At 34.8% G+C, this 23089-nt stretch overlaps 1 protein-coding gene across 5 annotated transcripts in view; it reads right to left on the bottom strand.

Moving 5' to 3' along the window:
* MIPOL1 (mirror-image polydactyly 1) overlaps nucleotides 1–23089 on the bottom strand; it is a 307526-nt gene that overhangs the window by 176670 nt on the left and 107767 nt on the right. For all 5 annotated transcript variants that reach the window (XM_070775479.1, XM_070775475.1, XM_070775476.1 and 2 more), the window contains 2 exons: nucleotides 16394–16427; nucleotides 15964–16134 (listed from right to left, as the gene is read on the bottom strand). In XM_070775479.1, coding sequence (XP_070631580.1) covers nucleotides 15964–16134; nucleotides 16394–16427 — 205 coding nt within the window. The remainder of the gene's footprint in view (nucleotides 1–15963; nucleotides 16135–16393; nucleotides 16428–23089) is intronic.

Below are 23089 nucleotides of genomic sequence, written 5' to 3'. Positions count from 1 at the left end.
TTCTCAATGGAAAGAAAAAACTATGTGCTCAACCTTGAAATAGATCACAATAAATGTGAAAAAAATCATAGAGCATGTTTCTGCTCACAAGGGAACTAAATGAGAAATTAACAAGAATAAGATATCTAGAATATCCCTAAATATCTGGAAATTAAACATTGTTAGAATGCTTGATACTGTTCCACACATCACAGAGATTATATTCTTTCATAATCATTTTTTCTTTTTCTTCAGGTTAGATAAATTCTACTGATCTGTCTTCAAGCTCACCAATCTTTTACTGTACAATCTCTAAACCACTATTAAGTATGTCCACCGAAGTTTTCATATCAGATGTTACAACTTTAGTTTTACAATTAAGTTCTTTCTAGAGTTTTGCTTCCTTGCTGATATTGCCCAGCAGTTCAAACACTGGGAACACTTTTCTTTTAAGTCTTGGAAGAAAGTTAAAATAACTTCTTCAAAGCACTGTTCTGAATGTGTAATATATTGAGTATGTCAAGATTTGTTTCTGCTAACTATGTGTTCTCTGGACTGAGGCTCACATTTATCTACTTCTAGTATTTTTAATTATACGCTGGTCAATGTGGGTGGTTCACTGTAAGGTATCTATATTATGCTGTCTTTCTTTAAAGAGTGTGGATTTTTCCTCCAGAAAAGAGTGAAGTTATTGCTTAATTCCTTTGCACCTATCAAATTTATTTTTGTAATTTATTTTATCAGGTCTATTCCAGTTCTGAACTTAATCTGAGGTCCTGAATCTTTACCTAGAGCTGTTCTGACAGATATATAGACAGAAGGCATATGTGGCTATTCAGATTTAACTGTACATTAATTAAAGTTAAATAAAATTTAAAATAAATTATTCTTTTGCACTAGCCACATTTAAAGTGCTCAGGAACCAAATGTAGTTCATGGCTACCAAAGTGAACAATGTAGAAATATTTCCATTATTATAGAATATTGTATTAAATAGCACTGCATTCAGGCTTGGTCCTTAATCTAAGGAAGAATCAAGTGAATGTCCAAGGTTCTCATCAAGCTTTCTCTACTTCAGGTAGACCAGATCTCCAACTTCTCCCTTTAACTCACAGTACTCTGGCAGTGCTTTTAAGCCACTTGCATGCAAGCCCTGCGCATGAACTGCCAAACTCTTGGATGAGGACTGAAGAGTCTAACTAAATGGAGAGTTTTGAAATCACCTTTTCTGGATTCTAACAGAACATATCTAGAAATGATTATTAACGTTGAGTTGTTAATAAAATAAGAAACTAAAAAAGATAAAAAATGCAAGTAATACTTCCCTGAATAGAAAAGTAAGCAAAAGCTAACTTATCATTTGTCCATTCAATCCATCCCTCTTTGATCTCTCTTCCCTACCATCCTAATTCTCAGTGTATTCTAACTGGCTGTGTATGGATTAGACACACACTGTTCTAGGAGTAAAAGACGAGAAGGGCAGGATGATAAATCAAGGGGAGTAATCTGAACAGGCTGCCCAAAAAAGAAGAGAAAAACAAAAGTCACAGAAACCCTTGATTTCAGCAGTATCTGTTGTATCCTGGGAAGAGGCACCACTTCCACTATGCCACAGCTTCTAAGGATCTCAATCTGTCGGTCCAGCCTTCAGGTCTAACAAGAAGAAAATGACAGTTTAACACTGAGGCTATTATATTTCACATCTAATGTATGAATCATTTATTTTGTCAATGCTTATAATTATACTTACTACACTGATGCTGAATTATAAATATGTTTATATACAGTTTAAGAAAACTTAGTTTGCAATTTCCAGATTTTAGGATGATCACCTAAAATATTAAATAGATTTGAAATTATAATTCTAGCAGTTAAATTAAAAGCTACAGTTCAAACCTAATAACACTTCCTCTTCAATTTCATTAATAAAAACTATAGAACTGCTTTGAGTTTTTGTTATGAATTATATCAGAAAAGTATTGCATTTCAATAGTTTACTATGAACAATCAGAACTAATTAACAGTATAACAATATTTTACAACTGAAATAATTAAAATAAACTATAAAATTACTACATAAAACAGGTCTAATCTAGCTTATTCACTTTCTATAATCTCTTCAGTGCTGCAAAACCATTTATTTCTAAGATGATGACTTTACTTCTCTGGTTAATTCAACTACTAGGCTGTGGTACTCTGATCCTTTCTGTACAGTCATAACCTTGTAATGCTGAACCTTGTACTTAGCTAATGGTCAGGAACACAAAATTCAGTAAATAATACCATTGTAATGAATTGGTGCTTGAGTAAACTTCAGTGGATTTTCTCAAAATCCATAAACAAACAACAGTATAACCTAAATGTTAAGTTGACAGTTATTGCACAAAAGGATAGAGATGCTTCTTATACTATTGTAAGACACAAAGCAGAGTTCAGGAAATAGTATTAGTACTGACTGGATGACAGCCATGGTTTAATAGTTTATTAAGCTCTTTTTCAGTTATTGTATTCCTGGAATCACAGATGCCTCCTCCTCTTGGTTTGCAAACTTTGTTTGTTTGCTATTATAAATGTTGTAATCTCAATACAGCTGTCAATTACTTAAGTTCTCATTCTTAATTTTCTTACTGTATAATGTATGTTGCCCAAACATTGTGATATCCTAACAGACAACCACTTCAACTTCTAAGATGACAAGAGAAAAACTAAAAAATTGTGTGATAAATCAAAGTATCAACAAGTTGAGAAAGAGTCATTCTCTTGGAGAGATAAGACTCTAATTATTTTTGAACATGTAACTATAACTAGCATTCTCCAAAGGAAAGCAGTAAATTACCTGTGGTCTGATTTAGTGACTGCCATTTAGCAAACACTTTGTAAATTTAGGCACTTTCTAGTTTTTCAACAGAGTCAATCATTTCACCTATTTTTATTTATTTATTTGGCTGTACCACATGGCTTGCCAGATCTTAGTTCCCTGGCCAGGGATCAAACCCATGCCCCATGCGTAGAAGCACAACGTCTCAAACACTGGGCCAGGGAATTCTCTATTTCACCTATTTTTAAAAAAATATTTGTACATTTTTTATACTGTTTTCATTTTATACATATTCAGAACTTTCCTGGTGGCACAGTGGATAAGAATCCACCTGCCAATGCAGTAGATGTGGGTTCGACCCCTGGCCCGGAAAGATTTCACGTGCCGTGCGGCAACTAAGTCCATAGACCACAACCTCTGAGTCTGCACTCTGGAGCCCATGAGCTGACTACTGAAGCCTGTATGCCCTAGAGCACATTCTTCACAAGAGAAGACACTGCAACGACAAGCCCCCACACACACCACACTGAAGAGTAGTCCCTGCTCACCACAACTAGAGACTGCTAAGTAGCTTCAGTCGTGTCCGACTCTGTATGACCCCACAGACAGCAGCCCATCAGGCTCTACCGTCCCTGGGATTTTCCAGGCAAGAACACTGGAGTGGGTTGCCATTTCCTTCTCCAATGCATGAAAGTGAAAAGTGAAAGTGAAGTTGCTCAGTCGTGTCCGACTCTCAGTGACCCCATGGACTGCAGCCCACCAGGCTCCTCCGTCCATGGGATTTTCTAGGCAAGAGTACTGGAGTGGGGTGCCATTGCCTTCTCCGACAACTAGAGAAAGCCCATGCAAAGCAAGGAAAACCCAGTGCAGCCAAAAATTAATTAATTAAAAATAATATATATATGCAAACCCATGAACATCATCCAAACCATTTGACAGGAATCAAGAGCAATTTCAGTAGAAAAGTAAGTCAACACTGTATTTAGCTCCCTCAAGTCACCTAAAACTTGCATTCTCTCCTGCCTTAATTCTTTCTCTTACCTACCTTTCCTGCACTTTTGATGCTGGGGACTTTGGAAGTACTTTTCATTGCCAAAATACTTCCATACATTCTTAAGCTTAATCCCTTTATTTCCTCAGCTTGATAAAAAAAAAAAAAAAAAAAAAAACTAGTCACTTCCAGTGACATCTTCATCTGCACCCTCTCTAGTAGAGCCTACTCTATGTTCAAATACTGTAATGTCAGACAGGAAAAAAGACCATGTAATTTTCCTGGTTCCCAACTGTCATTTCCAGTCCACTAATCCTTCATTAAACAACCCTTTCACTTTTGAAGTTTCTGTTATCCATTCAAAGTGTGTGGTCCATGGGCTAGTAGTGGTCTGAAACTGACACTGCCATGAAGCTGGTACTAAAATTCAGAAACAGCAATCAAACATTTTACAGGAATTTCACAGAGCAAAGTTCATGGCTTTGAACTCATTAAAAGAATGTTTGCTTGAATTCTGCATGTCTATATATTTTTTATTTCATCTTTTGATAAGTCATTTTTATTGTATGTTAAAAAAGTAGTGGTCCATAACACATTTGAAAAATATTTTTTTAAAAACTAGTTTTCACCACAGACAGTTTAAGAAGCAATGATTTGGATGACTTGCTTCATATCTGTAACACTGTGATGTGAAAATCAAGGTAATTTTCCCACATTAAAAAAAATTTTTGCTTGCCAATATTCTAGACAGAAGCAAGAATCACACACACAACACTCTAGCTTTACAATTTCTTGACTCATTTATTCCAATAAAATTTACCTTCAAACAATATCCTCAGCCAGCATCTTGTTTTTAGTCCTCCTTAATCCTTAACTCTGAAATTCTACTCTTGGATCACAACCTTTCATTTTCCTACCTTCTTACTAAAACTGCTCTTTACTCTTCTTACCAGAATACACACTTTGTCTGGATGTGGACTTGCCTTCTCTGAATGCAACGCTTCTGCAAAAACAGCAACCCATGAACTTACAGAAGGCCTCACATGAGATTCCACACAGCACTGTTCTTAAGAAGGAATTCACTTCATAGCACATGAAGCGTGGTACTGGGCTCATGCTCCTGAAAACTGATCTTACCAAGTTCCACAGCATCATGAAGCAGCTGACTTGATACAACAGTGAAAACAGAATTTTGAAGACTTAAATATAGTGCCAGGTACCTGGCAATATCTTTTGGAGCTAGGATAAGGTTCTCTGTGACAATGTTTATGTTCCAAATCATAGTCCAACATATGGTACTTTTTCATTCACAGTCAGTATTCATGGGTCTAGGAATCAAGGGGTTGATATGGGAATGGCTTTATTATTACCCAGAGTGATCCAATAGCAAGATTTTTGCTTCCCATCTTGGCAAACTGAGATTCTGCTAATCCACAGGTGGTAGTTCCAAAGGGAGAGAGAAATTCTACTTAGTGATCTAACAAAAATCCCATTATGCTGGAAGTTGAAACTGTTACCTGGCCACGTAGAGGTCCTCATGCCTCTCAATCAATATGTAAGGAAGGAGGTAAATGTACAGGCTACGGAAACTAATTCTGACTACCTTGGGGAAGCAGAGTTGCTATTATACATTGAGGGTAAGGAGGAATATATCTAGAATACAGGAGACCACTCACAACATCTCTCACAGACATCTTATTCATCACATCCACCAATACCCTTAAAAATGAGGGTGAAATAAAAATATATGGAGATAAATAAGAATGGAACTAAAGAAGAGCAGATGTATATTAGAGAAGAGAAAGAGAGAGAGAAAGGAAAAATGAAGGAACAAATGAAAGAAGTGAGAAAAGGAGAAAGGGCAGGGAGGGAAGGAAGAAAAGAAGAAAGGAGGTGTGGAAAGAAGAATGGAAGGAAAGAAAGAAGGGCTAAAAGATGTCATTTGGGTAAAGAAAAATAACAAATAAGGAAAATTCATTCCAACACTAACAAATAGGGAATACTGAAAATCAATAATGGACAGACATAGAGTTTATTTTTAATTCTCATAATTTCTTTTAAAAACAATTTATTTCAATCAAAATAAATAAAAATGTCAATACATTAAGAAGGGTGATAGCAAATGAAATTTTACTCTTTTAAGATTCTTCAATTTAAACCATGTAATACACTATTAATATCAAGAAGATTGTGAGAAATACCATGGATTAAAAAAAAAAACCTAAAAATTGTTAAGATGTCAATCTCCCTCCATTTCAATGATCTACTAATTCAACACAATCTAATTATAATCCCACCAGGCTTTTTATAGAAGCTGAAAATCTGGTTTTAATATTTATAGAAAAATACAAAGAATCTATAACAAAAACAATCTTAAAAAAAGAACAAAGTTGGAGGACAAGCAATGCCTGACATCACTGATTTACAGCAATCAGTGTAGTGTGCCACTGGCATAAGCATAGGAAAACATGATTAAAATAGAATAGAATGTTCATAAACAGGTACAAGGCAAAGAATTCGCCTGCCAATGCAAGAGATGCAAGAGACACGGGCTCAATTCCTCATTGGGAAGATCTGACAGAGGTAGAAATGACAACCCACTCCAGTATTCTTGCCTGGGAAATCCCATGAAAAGAGGAGTCTGGCGGGCTACAGTTCATGGAGTCACAAAGAGCTGGACACATCTTAGCAATGGAGCACGCATGGATGGCCAATTAATTTTCAAAACACGTCACTAAAGCCATTCAACGGGGTAAAAAACACCTTTTCAACAAACAGTGCTGGAACAACTGAATATTAACCTGTTTAGAAAACGATCCTGAATCTAATATCATACACAATAGTTCACTCAAAGTAAATCACAGATAAGAAGTAAAAACTAAAATAATAAAGCTTGTAGAGGAAAACAGGACAATATCTTTGTAATTTGGGGTGAGGACACATTTCCTAGACAAGGTACATTAAAATATTGCTATACCATCATATATTAATGCATATATATGGAATATAGCCCATGGGGTTGCAAAGAGACATGACTAAGCAACAGAACAACAACACATGGGATCTAGAAAAATTGTACAGATGAATCTATTTGCAGGGTAGAAGGAGAGGGTGGGAAGGACGGAGGACACTACCCTGTGTAAAACAGCTAGTGGCAAGCTACTGTATAACACAGGGAACTCAGCTAGGTGCTCTGCGATGACCTAAAGGGGGTGGAAAGGCAGGTGGGTTGAGAGGGAGCACCGAGAGGGAGGTGGCATATGTATACATATGGCTGATTCACGATGTTGTACAGTAGAGACTAACACAACAATGTAAAGCAATTCTATTCCAATAAAAAATATGATATCTCAGATTTCATCAAAATTTAAAACTTGGTCCATCAAAGTAACAGAATTAAGAAAATGAGCAATCAAGAGAAGACTAGGAATAAATATTTTTACTATATATATCAAATAACTGACTTTATATAGAATATACAAATCAATAAAAAAGTCAAATAAAAGATAGGTAAAAGACTTGAACACATGTTCAAAAAGGTAAGTATATAAATGCAATAAGCACATGAAAAACTGCTATTAGTCACTAAGAAATATGTAGTAGAACCACAATGATATACATATTATTGCACAACTAATAAAAGTTATAATTAAAAATACTGACAATTGTTGGTGAGTCCATAAATTGCTGCTGAGACTGTAAAACGATAGAGCAACTTCAGTGAGCAATTTGTGATCCCACAATTTCATTTTTAGATTTGTAACCAAGTGAATGAAAACTTACGTCCACAAAAAGGCTTATACAAGAATTCTCATAGTAGCCTTAATGATAATGAACAAAAACGGGACAAATCCAACTTTCCTGTTCCATCAACAGGAAAATGAATAAGAAATGCAAGATTATACACAATGGAATACTTATCAATAAAAAGGCAAGAAGTACTTGGTAGAAAGAGCAATATGAATGAATATAAATATTGTGCTGCCAATTGTGTAATTGTTTAATCTACTTGCACGAAGTTCTAGAATATGCAAAATAAATCTATGGTTAAAAACAGAAAAGTCTGTAGGGTGATACTTTGGGATCTTATGTTCCCCAAAGTGGTTTCCCTCAATGGTTTTGGGGTCCATGGATGGTCTGCACCTGAATTAATCATTACATTTTCCAATTCTATCTTTGCTTAGACATATCAGCTGGAATTATTCAGAAACAATGGTCCCCGGCCCTCAGTCATCTTTTTAAAAAATAATTAATTAATTTTGAAAAAATAAAAACAAAACAGAAAAGTCATTTGGGTGGGGCAGATGTGATTGGTAGGGAAGGGAAATAAATGAGGGGACTTTCCTGGGATACGGAAATGTTCCTATCTTCAGAGGGATGTGGTCATGTGGGTGAAAATATTTGTCACAACTTGTCAAATTGCTGATTTAATACTTAACGTATTTCATTTGTGTGTAAATTGCATTTGAAATAAAAATTGTAAATAAAAAGTAAATATATTAATAGCAAAAAACATTCCATTTTCAAGGATATGTAAACCAAAATAACACTCATGAAGATCTAGTAATATATTTATGACTTACAGACATATTTATTGAAAAAGTTTCCAGATAAATTATAACTTAGAAATATATTTCATTATATATTCTAACCTACTAATAAAGACTATGATAATTTTTTACTGCAACAGGTTAAATAATGTTAACAAGGAGTTAATATATAACTTCAGAATTTTTTTCTAGTTACAGGCTACTATTACTACTACTACTAAGTCACTTCAGTTGTGTCCGACTCTGTGCGACCTCATAGACGGCAGCCCATCAGGCTCCCCCATCCCTGGGATTCTCCAGGCAAGAACACTGGAGTGGGCTGCCATTTCCTTCTCCAACGCATGAAAGCAAAAAGTGAAAGGGAAGTCACTCAGTCGTGTCCGACTCTCCGCGACCCCATGGACTGCAGCCCACCAGGCTCCTCCATCCATGGGACTCTCCAGGCAAGAGTACTGGAGTGGGGTGCCATTGCCTTCTCCGACAGGCTACTAGTAACAGCAAAAACCATTATCCCCTGAATCACTGCAAGTATCAACATTAGATATTTAAATTAATTCTAGGAGGTGATTTGAGAATCTGATCTTTTGTGATCCCAGAGCTTAGTATTATGATAGATGAGTCAAGTAGCAATTAATCAAACAAACCTGTAGGTAAATGTACAGGCACAGCCACAGAGTCATTTTCAACAGTGAAGGCCTTGATGTTGAGAAAGAAAGTTTTATTTTAAAAAGTACCCTAATACTTTGGACTAAAGACTTACATTTTATAGTGAATGATACATTCAGGTATCTTTATGTTACTCCTGCACTACTTGTGTAAACAAGTCAAATAATTTTACTACATATTTGGTTGCATATTCCTGTGTTTTTGAAAATAAAATTTAGCAGAAATATAAGTAACCAAAATGCTAACTGAAAATTTTCCTTATGAAATCAGAGATGTAATGAAGAAACAAAATCACAGCAGTTTGAATTTTTGTGCCCAAATGGCAGTTTATGAAACTATAAAGTAGTTTTCCAAGATTACTACAAAATATGGGATTTTTAAAAATCATAAATTTATAACACACAAAAAATGTCACAAAGTCTTTAGAATAAAGATGCTTTCATGCCAAAACTTTATAATACAGGCTCCTCAAAACTTCTGCTAATTATCAAATGTGTTCATGGCTTAAATTCACACTCCCTTCAATCTTGCCTAACACTGCTTTTTCTGGAAAATAAGGATAGGTTTACTATTACACTAAAGAACAATGTATCAGAGAAAATGGTACTGCATACTTAACATGGCCTATTCTATTTTAAAAAGTATTAGTTGCAAAGCTGGTGAAGACTAATTTTTAAGGAAATAATTTCAGTTTTTGATATTTTAAGATGGTAAAATTACATGTGGACCTTTAGGAATGATATGCTGAAATGCAGTTTTAACAGAATGACTCATAGGAATTAGCACAGAAAAAGAATAATAGAAATTCTAGATCTACTTCAAAAAAGATGAAGAAAATCTTAAAGAAAAAAAAAAAAATCAGTCCTCAACAGCAAGAGGCAAGCTTAGAAAAATATGTATTTTCTACCCAACAAGCTATATTGTGATCTCAAGCATATAACTTTCTAGAGAAAGTAAAACTAATTAATGATGTAAAAATACCAGATTGGTGATTGCTACTGGAGAACAGCAAGGGCATGGGTTAACTGAACAGAGAACGGGGGGAATTTCTGGAGTGATAACTAATGATATGCTGTGCTGAAGAATTCAGAGGACAAAGTACCAATGCCTGCCTTCACCTGAAATTCATAAAGTGAGTGAGGTGAACTGATGGATAGAGGAAAGGATGGATAATGCAGAGATAATATAACAAATCAAGCTTCAGTGGGTCTTGATATACGCAGAACTCCTGGAACCAGTCCCCTGTAAATACCCTCAGGATGACTGGAGTTGTCCCAGTTTGTGTGTAAAAATAAACTTTAGCAAATCTCCTTGAAGAGCAAACCCAGATTCCTGGCCAGTGATGTGACCATCAAAGGTAATGTTCCACATGAGCAGAGGAAAGCATAACCAAGTTTCCAGATTTCCCCATTGTTAAGTGTTGCTTTCACTTTGTAGCCCTTGTAATTCACATAATAACTAGCACCTAATAAATGCAAAATAATGATCTGTTAAATTATTAGAAGTTTGCCAAAAAACTCATACTTGAAAAGAAAATAAATCATAACATTTAGAGTTTCATTTTTCAAGAAAAGTAGGAGACATGTTTAACATTGTTATTGTGACTAAAAATTTTTATTAATTTTTTCCCCTGTCAGTTTGTTAATTTGCTTTCCTGTCTGTCATACAATTATTTGCCTGTGCATTTTTTCCAGTCCATCTTGCTGAAATTTATTGTTGATATTTGATCTGTTCTAATAACTTCCTTTCTTCTTATTACAACATTTTTACAACTTTTTGAAACTATAAATAACTTTGGACAAGTACAGATAAGCAAGAAGGGAAACACTCATGCACAGATCCTTTGTCTTATTTTCAATGCATATCAAATATACTACTTGATAACCTGATTTTTCACTTTGATTTTATATTTTGTCAGATATTTGTATATTTTTCTAAATGTTTATATTAAGATTTATTGAACTCATGCTGTTTGGGGAGGTAGTTATGTTTTTTCTCTTCTTTTCATACCAGGAGCATTTTTGTAGGTAAATTTTTATGTACATCCATGTTTATTTCCTTAGGGAAAATTCTCAGAAGTAGAAATACTAAATCAAAGAGTATAAACATTTTAAATAAATATAGATTTTTGTACTGCCTTCATAGAAAAATTGTACACAGAAATGTTGAGATTTCATCCAAGGGGAACTTGGATGAATAAAATACTCAGGAACTTAGACTTTATTTTCTAGGCAGTTGGGTCTCCTGAAATTTTTTTTAGTTTTCTGGTAATAAAGAAAGTACGTTCTTGAACAAGATTTCTGGACAGCACTGCATAAAGAAAATTATATACTATAAGTCCAAGGCTGAGGAAATAGTTGGGATCCTATTGTAATAATTCAGGCAAGAGATAATGAGGGTCTAAACAAGAAAAATGATAGAGGAATAGATATGAAAGCTAAACTTGCATTTAAAAAAAAAACAGTTTAAATCATGTATGACTTATAGGAAAGAACACACATCTTAAGTAAAAATTTGGTGGATATTGATCCCATTTTATAGTACAGAAGCAACACTCCAGAGGGTTCCTCCATGCCTCTTCCTAATCAGAATTCCTTTCCAAGAGTAGTCATTACTCTCACTTCTAACACTGTCTAACTTCTAACACCTAGGTCATTTTGCATGTTTTAAACTGGATATAAAAGGAATCATGCTATGTACTCTTTATCTTATTCTATAACCAATAGAGTTACAAAGCAACAGATCACCTGTATTTGTGGTAAACTGTTCAGCTGTCTTCTTAGAATTTTCTTCACTGTAATCCTGTACTGGATTCACATCTTCCTCTTAACTAGTTTATTTTTCATTTTGCTAGAGCTTCAGTTCAGTTCAGTTCAGTCACTCAGTCGTGTCCAACTTTTTGTGACCCCATGAATCCCAGCACGCCAGGCCTCCCTGTCCCTCACCAACTCCCGGAGTTCACTCAAACTCACGTCCATCGAGTCAGTGATGCCACCCAGCCATCTCATCCTCTGTCGTCCCCTTTTCCTCCTGCCCCCCAATCCCTCCCAGCATCAGAGTCTTTTCCAACAAGTCAACTCTTCGCATGAGGTGGCCAAAGTACTGGAGTTTCATCTTTAGCATCATTCCTTCCAAAGAAATCCCAGGGCTGATCTCCTTCAGAATGGACTGGTTAGTGCATGGTATATCAACAGCTTGCAAGCTATAGAGAAGGAGGAACCTGACTAGTGAAATGTTTAGCTGAATTTCTTTAATTACCCTGATATTTACTCCGTGGTCCTCCCTGCTTTTTATATTTGTCAACTGTGGACCTAAAAGATCTCAGGATCTATAGTTTTCATTACAGCATTTGACAGAAGTAAGTAACTATCAAAAAAAGATAAATTATATTTTGGGTAAAAGAGGCACATAAATGTTTTAAAAATATTTTCAACAACAAACACAATAAAGAAAAGTACACAGATGAAAAAGGGTTACTACTGAATTTAGGGATTTGGAATGACTCTTTTCCAGAAAATAGTGATGAGTTAAGATTCTCTGCATGGTGTTCAGGTAATAGAAATTTATGATCACTCATTCAGCCTTGATAGGCCAAGATGGAAAATTAACAACTAGAAGACGACAAAGGAAAAGGAAGCTCAGGGAAAGGACATGGAGACACTTCACCTGGGGAAAGAGAAAATAGTGCTAATTATGATGACATTTCTGTGGTATTCTTTCCAAAGACTCAAAATCTCATTCTAACCATAAGAAAAAGGTATAGTTTCAGCTTTAGTCCGAAGGCATGAAAACCAGGAAAGTCAATGATATAAGATTCAGATGTTAATGTCATCCAGAAACACCCTCACAGACACAATCAGAAATAATGTCTAACCAAAAAGCTGGACACCCCATGGTCCAGTGAAGTTTTCACACAATTAGCATACTATTCCTTGGGGTTCTGGCTAAATTAGACTGGTTCTAGGGTAGTTTTGATTTCCCAGGATATGCATAGATGGTTAGAGCCTGGCAGGAGAAGGCTTCAGGCCTCACTGATAGTTGTAGTCCATAGAATAATATCATATTTTCATTGATTGGAACTCAGCTGGTTCCCAGTGCAGTAGGTAAAGGGCCTAGCTTCTAAGCACTGAATAAGTAAGGCCTGGGAATGAAGACTGGAGTATGGACTTTTGCCAAAAGGGTTACGGGGGTTGGTATATAAAATATATCCAAAACACAAAAGCAAAGACCTTATAATAAAGACTTGGAATATAGCAGGGATAAAGAAAGAAAGTGGTCAGTTCTTTATGTACATGGATGTTTTAGTTAACAAAATAAATGATTTCTAAAACATCCTAAGCTGGAGTTTATACCTGTAATTGTTGTAAGCTCATAAAAATAGTTTTGACTCTCTCTTTAACAATATAGGGCTTCCCTGGTGGTTCACATAGTAAAGAATCTGCCTGCAATGCAGAAGACCTGGGTTTGATCCCTGAGCTAGGAAGATCCCCTGGAGAAGGGAATGCTACCCAGTACTCTTGCCTGCGGAATTCCATGGACAGAGGGGCCTGGCAGGCTACAATCCATGGGGTCACAAAGAGTCAGACACAACTGAGCCACTAACACTTCACTTTTTTTAAAACAATATGCTGAATGATCCAAGATTGAATACAATTGGTAGGGTACAAAATGCTAAAAAAAAAAAAAAAAAAAAAGTTGCTCATTTAAAAAGTTTAAATTGAACTTTTCCCAATTCTAATCTGAAGATAAATGATAAATGTCAGATTTCCACATTGAGATAGGATAGAATTGTTTGTGGCAGAACAGTGCTCCAGCCAAGAAAAAAGAAAGCTAGATTAAAATTTAAAAATCATGTTTAAGACAGCAGAAGACTGCTACTGCAACAATGACTTGAGCAGCTAGAATTCTGAAGAGGGTTTAGCTGGAGACAGGTGATTGGAAGACTGGAAGTTGTTTTTTTCCTCCTAAGTTTTAAAGGCTCAAGGAATGGGCAAGAGGCTGAGAAATCAGGCTGTGACTACATAGAAGACTCTGGCTGGAGAACAGAGAAGTCATCTAAGCCTCTGGCATTTATGCAGGGCTGAAGTGACAAAATTAGAGATTTGAGACTTGTTTCCATCTCAGATCATTTGCTAAATCCCAAACCTGTACAGGGCTCGAAGTTAAAGAGCTAAGCCCTAAGCCCTGTGAAAAGAATACTGGCATTTCCAACAGTCTTAAAATGCTGAGAAGACAAACAACAGACTAGAGGATTCTCCAGGAGTAGGTCCCTAGTGAATACTCAGCTCTCAGTTTAGGAAGCCTCCCCAAAGGCACAGGGGTAAACCACAGGTAGACCAAGATGTGCCAAAACTCACCCAGCCTTCAAGGATATAGTAAGGAATGTCAGATACTGATAGAAATGAACTAATAGGAAATACTTTATGAAGTATAAAAGGCACAGCTGGTTAAGTGATAACCTTAAGCAAGCAAGAAGAGAGGTCCACTAGTGTGAAATAGAGCAGTTGTCCACTAACCGAAATATGTAAGAAAGATACAAAGTAGAAAAGGCGGAGTATATGGGTGCCACATGCAGGTAGGCCAGTCACTGATATGATGGAGACAAGCAGAAATTTCTCTTTCTATTGGCGAGAAGAGGTTGGATAGTTGCGGGGACAGGAAGAAGATAAAAAAGAGTCCTCCAGAGGGGGAGAGTGAGTGGACTAGCAAAAGGCAAGAAGGTTATCAGGCAACACCAGGGGTCTACTTGAAGACAACTGTCATGAACAGTTGAGTCATCAAATGTGTGATAGACTCTTGCCATATAAAGCTTTGAAGGTATACAACAGGCAGAAAGTTAAATTTATAAAACTTAGGTTTTGTTAGGTGAGCAGGACAAAGGAAGAGGGTCAGGACAACTGAGGTTATCTTACATGCAAGTAGGAGCTACTTATGGTGACCCAAGGAATCTAAGCTAGATAGAGAAGAGAGGACATGAAGGGGTTAAAGGAAAGGAAAAGAGGTGATAAGATCAATATAATCAGGCGCCAGTAGAGTTGAAAATTTGCTAGAATTTTAGAATAGGCTGGAAAGATAGTACGTGGATGCTTGAAATTGAGACTGATAATGACCAAGAATAAGGTATGATCATAGGGTGGATAGCAGAACAGGTCAAGAGCATCTGGAAGACTGGAGGAGAGAGATTCAGAGAGATGAGATGGCTGTTGAAAGAATCATCCACATAGATATTTAAATCACCAAGAATTGTGACAGGAGTAAGCTAAAGAAAGAGACAGTAAAATAGATCCTAAAGTCTTTAAGAGATGAAGGAAGCTATATGGGAGTGTATATATGACTGCAACAGGAGTGTGTAATGGGTGGTACAATCTGATGCATGGGTCTCAAAGCTGGAGGTGTTTAGAGAGAAAAAAGGAAGAATGATTGAAACGCACTAATCGAACAAGCCTCCAAGGCCAGTGGCCCAACTGCTGGGGGAGGGAATACATTCACACTTGAGAGGACTGCAGTGGAAGCTGCATCCTCAGGGTGGTGATCAAGTTTCAGCTGGAGCAGGAAGGTGTAAGTAATGTTCAGAAAGGAATACCCTAATAATTTGATTCATTTATCCATGTTTACTAAAAGGCACTGAATTAGGCACTGGGAATAAAACAGTAATAAAGACATAATCTCAGCCCTCCCAAAACTGTGACTCAAGTAAGAAGTCTCATATAAAAGCGATTACTTTAAAGAATTGAACTAAATTTTTATAAAAAGCTAACAGTTTTATTAAGAAATGAGGATGCATATATTTGAAGAATGATATAACAAAATATGTGATTATCTTAATATAGCTAATCATTGTGGTATTAATTATAAGCTAAAAACTAATTTGAATTAAGAATAAGTGGGGGAAAGTCATTTTTTAATGTAAAGAAAGAGGGAAAAATGGTAGACAGCTTTTTATAGATACATGCAGGTACCTGAGACAAAGCAGCATCTCGTTCTTCAATCACTGCGTTCATTTCTTCTGCAGTTATTCTCTTTTTACATTCCTTGGTCTTGTAGATTCTATCCACAATTATAGCTCCATTCTTCTGAATAGCTACCCCTGTGTCTGCATTGTTTATTCTGTTCAGTAATTCCTGTAATGTCTACCAACACCATTATATGTTAGTCAGACATGAAGTTTTAATATATTTTATTTAATATAGGGTTTTAATTAATAGGCACATGTGAATTGTAAATTGACTGAGTGAAGTTATTGAATTTTCATATTGCAGCAAAGATGTACATTATTAGTGTGTCAATTCTTCTTTTTCCCACATCTTAGTTCTTGAAACCCACTCAATTGAACTTAAGCCTCTAAGATATAAGACTGACATCAAGAAATCTCCTCGGAGAATGGCTTACCATGTCATTTTCTTCAGGGTTAATATTTTCTAGCCTAGAAAAAAGGGACACAGAAAGCCTGATCAGTAGCATTTCCTTAGTGCAGCAAAATGAGTTCGCTTTTTAAATCTTTAGAACCTCAAGTAATTTCATTCGACTAGTCTTTAGAGTCAACCATGACACTGAACATATTAAAGTGCCACCTGCTCGACTCCATCTTTCAATAATGCTCCATATCTTCTGCACTGACTTCAGACTGTTAAGTTATTAATGTTTACTGCTATATATGACTGCAAGGATCAATTGTTCATATGTGCTTAGATGAAGAAAGTTCCCCAGTGATAGAAGCACTCATTCTCATCATTATATTTATTTCTGGACTTTCAATTCTTACCAGAAACTGTATTTCCTCTCCTTTTTGGACATCATCACAAGTAAAACAAGGCAAGTATTTTTACTACAGAGTTAAACAATGTTCCCTCAAAAAGCAACAACAAATAATTACCACTAAATTTGACCTGACAATCTCCTGCTGCTACCTATTTGGTAAAACAAATATGCTGTATAGAAATGCTGACCAAAACTGGGCCACATTTTTAGATGTCTAATATTATTTTCTCTTCTGCATAACATAGATAGAATTATTCAAATTAAGGGCAAAAAAGGTAAACTGGTTCCCGTCATAAATGCATTTTTGTCTTACAAGAGTCATAGTGCTGGGGGAGGATGGGATGGGAGGTAGGAGGGAAGCTCAAGAGGGAGGGGACATATGTATACATATGTATACCAAAGTATACATATGTATACCATGTTGATGTATGGCAGAAAGTAACACAGTATTGTAAAAGCAATTATCCTCCAATTAAAAATAAATTTTAAAGAATGAAAAAAAAGAAAAGAGTCTTAGTGCTCACTGAAAAGTTTGCTGATGTTGGTAAACTGAAGAAATGCAGTAAAAGTAAAGAAAGAAGTTCTAAATCACATATTTAGAAAATATCTGTTATATAACTTAGGCAATAATTAAATTTGGTAGATTAAATGAAACTTTATCATGGATACCAGTGAAATTACTTAGATTTTAGAAATGATTTCAATTATTTAAAAACTGTACTAGGGAATTCCCTGGTGGTCTAGTGGTTAGGGCTTTGTGCTTCCACTGAAGGGGGCATGGGTTCAATCCCTGGTCGGGGAACTAAGATCAGACATGATGTGCAGTGCAACCAAAAACAAAAGGTAAAATAAAAATTGGACTAAAAATTTTAGATATCCAAATTTCTGTTTTGATTTTTTCCCCTTGATTTCTTTACTCCTATGATTTAACATTTACCGCCAAAAAAAAAAAAAAAAAGGATACTAGGAAAAAATAAAAGATACTTAATAAATTTATTACAAAATTGTTCCAAACTCCACAGTTCAAACTACTACATTCATAGAGAGGAAGTAAAGATGAAGATATATAAAAAAACTATTCCTACCCATATTTAAATAGTATTTAAGTTAACAAGTAGGTGAAGCAATTTTGAATTATATGTATTTAATGTATTATATCTCAAACTGCTAATGTCCCCTTGGATTCACATTTCAATAAGGGTAAATATGTACTCTTTTATCTTTTTCTCCCAAAATCAATCCAAAGTTTTCAAATATTCTGCTTCATAGAAGCTTAGTTTATAAGAACTATGAAGATAATCACTTCTTTTACTCAATTAAAAAATACAGTGGAAAAGTATAAGATAAAATTCTTACACTTAAGATCATGTAAAAACATTTTAAAAACATGAGCAGCTTTAACCATCAGTTACTGGTTGGCTAAATATGATTTTTAGAAAGCCATAGGTGGTGAGAAATATTTACCTTAATATTGTTCTTTATAGATGAAATCAAACTAAGAGCTGATTAATGACAGTTTCCAAAGAAGCTTAAATTTTTATAAATTTAACAATTTATTAAACTTGATCATTTAAAATGGGAAAAGACACGTGGAAATTAAGTGTTTAGATTTACAGATTACTGGAAACAAAAAAATTTATTTCTCAGTATTACACATCTCCCTTTTTTTGTTTTGTTTTAAAGAATTACATATGGACGAAAAGAAAACGGCAGTAGAGACAGGTTAACGAATTCCTATGTTCCAAATAATCAACACAATAAAAAGTGCATGGAAATCCTGTGTAATATCTGTACATTTTTTTCAGGCACTGCAAAGTGAAGAATTATTACTTTAAGGAAAATCAAATTAAGAGTTTAAATTATTTAAATTAACAGTTTTCAACAGGAAAGGGTTAAGATAACTGTATCTAATCTCATATTAAATTCCCTGCTAACAACTAAAATTTAAGAGAAAATATTAAAATCAAATTTTCTTAGCAGATGTTATATACTGGATCCTCAGTATATGAATTCAGCATTCTGATTATAAATAACTTGTGTGGTTGTCTTTAAAACTCCATGACATACAGTGACTTATCACTTTCTGATAAATGAATCTGAACCATGTTTTAGTGAGTGAGTGTGTCAGGTCTGAAATGCAGGGGATAAGTGAGTGAGCCAAGTCAGCCACTTAGCATGTGAATCTCCATTTTGCTTTATTATGACCCTTTAAAACTGATATAAGTATAAAGATAAATGGTCACTAAGAGAAAAATAAAATGTGAAAAGAAAAACTTAAAAACTCTCGTACAAAACAACAACGAGGTATCACCTAATACCTGTTAGAATGGCTGTTATCAAAAGGACAAAACTATATTTGACACATTTTTCTGAGATGGATCATTCAATATCTACTTAAAGATTAAAAATCAACAAAAGTGGCTTCTAGAAGATTAAATATAGTTCTACGGTAAGTACATAATATACTGTATCACTAATGAAAACAAAAATTAAACAAACAACTTACCTTTAAAAAACTGAAGCAATTTGAAATAGTTATGTAAGACATTCAACTTTCTATGTAAAATGACTTTTTAGGCTTAAGGTTTACTAGCAGCGTGTACAACATAAAAGTTTTATTTGCTTAATAAAGACAAAATAATAGTTGTCATATGAAATATATCTGACAAATTATACATTATATTTTAATAGGAAGTTTACAGTTAAACAAAAGAACCTCAACCTTTCATAAACTCTAAATTATTCCTATAACAGTCTAATTAGAGAGTCATGATAATCAGTAAGAATATTGCTGAAGTAAATGTCCATGGGCTCAAGTTTCAATTGATTTCCTATACCATGCAAATTCTGACTGACAACCTTGCACTCTAAGTGGAAAGACTCATGCACGAAATGTCACATTTCTTGATTTATCCCTAAATCAGTCAATATAACATCTTTTCCTTCTGAACCTAGAGTCATTTACCTTGTTCAATGGGAAGAAGCAAAACTTTGACCCCAAATGATAAAACTAATTAATGATCAGCTTATCAGAAAATCCTAAAGTATTTGCTTTTTTCTCTAAGTCTTATTTTTTACACAGTGCCACCTTTAATATGGTATAAAAAAATACACCAATAATAACAGATTGAAAAAAGATATCATGATCTCAAAAGCTGGAATGTTCATATGCACGCATGTCTATATTGGCATGCTACAAAAGTCATTTTACCTTGAATCCTTTTTATTTTTTCCTAGTTTTGGATAGAAGCAAAAGAGACAAAAAAGCATTAAAAATTCAGGGAGTAAGGGAAAGCAGAGAGACAAGACAAACATTATACAGAAAGATGCAAAGTAGATCAGAAGTGAAAATATGGTTAAGAGAAAAGAGAAGGAAAGAATTTCCAGATTACAGGAATCAAGAAATGAGGAATTAAAAAAGAAATGTTGGAGAAGGAAATGGAAATGGCAACCCACTCCAGTATTCTTGCCTAGGAAATTCCATGGACAGAGGAGTCTGCCATGCTACAGTTCATGGGGTCACAAAGAGTCAGACACAACTGAGCAACAGAGCATATACGCTATTATGAGACCAAAGGAAAGAGAAAGTTCAAATTGAGAATAACTATCATATCTCAATGATATGGGATAAATTATATGGGATACTTTGCTACACAAAGTAGAGCACTATCTCTCAAATCAAGGAAAAAGGTCGTTGTTTAGAGAAATAAAGATGTAAAACCCTTTTTAAAAAAGAGATGTAAAATAATTCATATATTTTCTTCTTATACACAATGCTTCTAAATATGCCTTTCAGTCAAGCAAAGCTCCGTTATAAACTGGTTCTATCTTAACAAAGATTTAGTCTAAAATGCACTATTGAGGTTCAGAGTTCATAGACCTCAGCTAACTAGAAAGGAACCTCCACAGCACCATAAAACTGTACTGGCATGCTATTTGTTGCTGCTGTTGTTCTTACTTCTTATGTATTTGTCCTGATCCCCTTACCTGAAACCCTAGAGTGTAATAAAGCAGGAGCTGTCTATAAACTTTTCCTAGGAACTAACAATTCTTTATCACTTGAAATTATTTTAAATATTTATGTAATTATTTACTTGATGCTGATCTTAACTGAGACCATAATGCTGTGTTCCCAGCAACTAGCAGTGTACCTGACACTTAGCACATATTCAATAAGTATTTATTGAATGGATTAAGTAACTAAAAGAGAAGGCTTAGGATAGGACTGTTTTCCTTTACTCCCTTCCCCATTCTTCCCTCAATATGAACTCTACCTAGAACAAAATGAAAAAGGTTGTACCTCAAAGAAGCCTAATTTTCATGTATTGTAATAAAAACTATAACAAAACATATATACAAGTGAAAATAGACAACGGAGGCTAAAAAATTTAAAGAAGGTTCAATTTAGATCCATCTTTTAAAGAGACAAAATGAACTGACTATCTCCTAGTCCATAAAGCAAGTCATATTTCCAAGGGAAAAAAAGAGATAGAATGAACAAAACTAAGAGACCAATCTAAGGGGAATTCTGAGGAAGAAGTTCTGGTTTGGATATGTGGGAGAGTGCTTATGCCAATGATTGGCAGAGGGAATTAAGGAGAATCAGGTTTTAAAAATAAATTAATAATTCCATTTTTGGATATGATGAGTTTGAGTTGCCTGAAGAGATCTGAGGTATCTACTACATGTGACTTACTATGACTCCTTAGGCAGGTAGGCGATCACTCTTAAGTTTGCTCACCTATAAAGCTTGAATATCACCTACCTCAATGAGTTGTGACGCTACATAAAAAATTGATCTGTAATCTTTGTCAGGCAAATTTCATTTCAAAAAACATTCAAATCTATTTATAAGCAAAATTCATGATTAAAATTGGTGATCTCCTGGAGGACGAAACAGCAACCCTCTCCAGTATTCTTGCCTGGAAAATTTCACAAACAGAGGAGTCTGGTGGGCTACAGTCCCTGGGGTCGCTGAGTTGGACATGATCGAGCACGCACAGCAGAGCACATATGTGTATGTATAACAGATTCATTCTGCTGTACACCTGAAACTAACACAACATTGTAAATCAACAATGCACAAATAAAAATGATATAAAAAACTGATGATCAATCTACATAAAAGATTTATGGTCATAAATTATATGTGAAGTGTAATACTGTGAATGGTTGATAAGTTGAAGCTAATAATACTTACAAATCCCTAAAGAAGAGTTCTAAAGGTATTAATAGCTGCATTATTGAAATAAGAAAAAAGGTATCTATTTGAAGAGTATGTTTAAACACATTCAGCCCCAACAACTGTTTTTGTAGATAAAATCAAACTGATTCTGCAAGGTATATGGAAAGGCAAATGTACCAGAATAGTCAAAATAATTCTATAGTAAAAGAGCAAGGTTTAGAAGGATGCCATCTGATTTCAAGATTTAGCAATCAAGAGTGTGTGGTACTGGCAATGACAGTGACAGACTCACAGATCAATGGAACAGAAAAGAAAGTCCTGAAATTAACCCACATGAATACAGTCGATTGATTTTTGGCACAGGTGCAAAGGAAATTAGTGGAGAAATGATAGGCTTTTCACAAATGGTGCTGGAATAAATAAATGTCCTGATGTATAACTATATGTACCATGTACCACCTTACACAAAAATCAATTAAAAATGAATTACAGACCTACATGTAAAACATGAAATTTATAAATTCTAGAAGAAAACACAGGAGAAAATTTGGTGTGACCTAACATGTGGCACTGAGTTTTAGATTCAATACCAAAAGTACAAAACATAAAAGAAAAACCAATAAGTTGGATTTTATCAAAATTTAAACTTATATTCTGCTAAACACATTGTTGAGAGACCAAAAATATGGACTGCAAGAAAATATTTGAAAACCACCTATCTGAAAAAGGACTCACATACAGAATGCATGAAGAACACTTAAAATTAACAAAAGAAAACAATACAACTTCAAAAACTGGTCAAATATCTGAACAGACACTTTACCAAAGAAGATACACAGCTGGTAAATAAACATTTACCAACTCAGTATCATCTGTTATTAGAGAATGGCTAAATGTCCAAAATAGGAAACCTAACCAAACAAACAGGACAATTACAAATGCTGGCAAGGATGGTAAGCAATGAGAATTCTGATTCATTGCTGGGTGGGCACATCCCTTTCATAAAACATTTTATATGTTTTATAATGCTAGAAAGTAAGAAAATGTTCAAAAACCAAAAGGATGAGAACAAGCCAAAGGCATACAGGAATCACCTGAGAGAGTTTCCAATGTCAAAACTGGAACACCCCAAGAAACAGAAT

Source organism: Bos indicus, chromosome 21 (assembly GCF_029378745.1).
Source record: "Bos indicus isolate NIAB-ARS_2022 breed Sahiwal x Tharparkar chromosome 21, NIAB-ARS_B.indTharparkar_mat_pri_1.0, whole genome shotgun sequence".
NCBI lineage: Eukaryota > Metazoa > Chordata > Mammalia > Artiodactyla > Bovidae > Bos > Bos indicus.
This window is presented reverse-complemented; position numbering and strand designations above follow the sequence as displayed.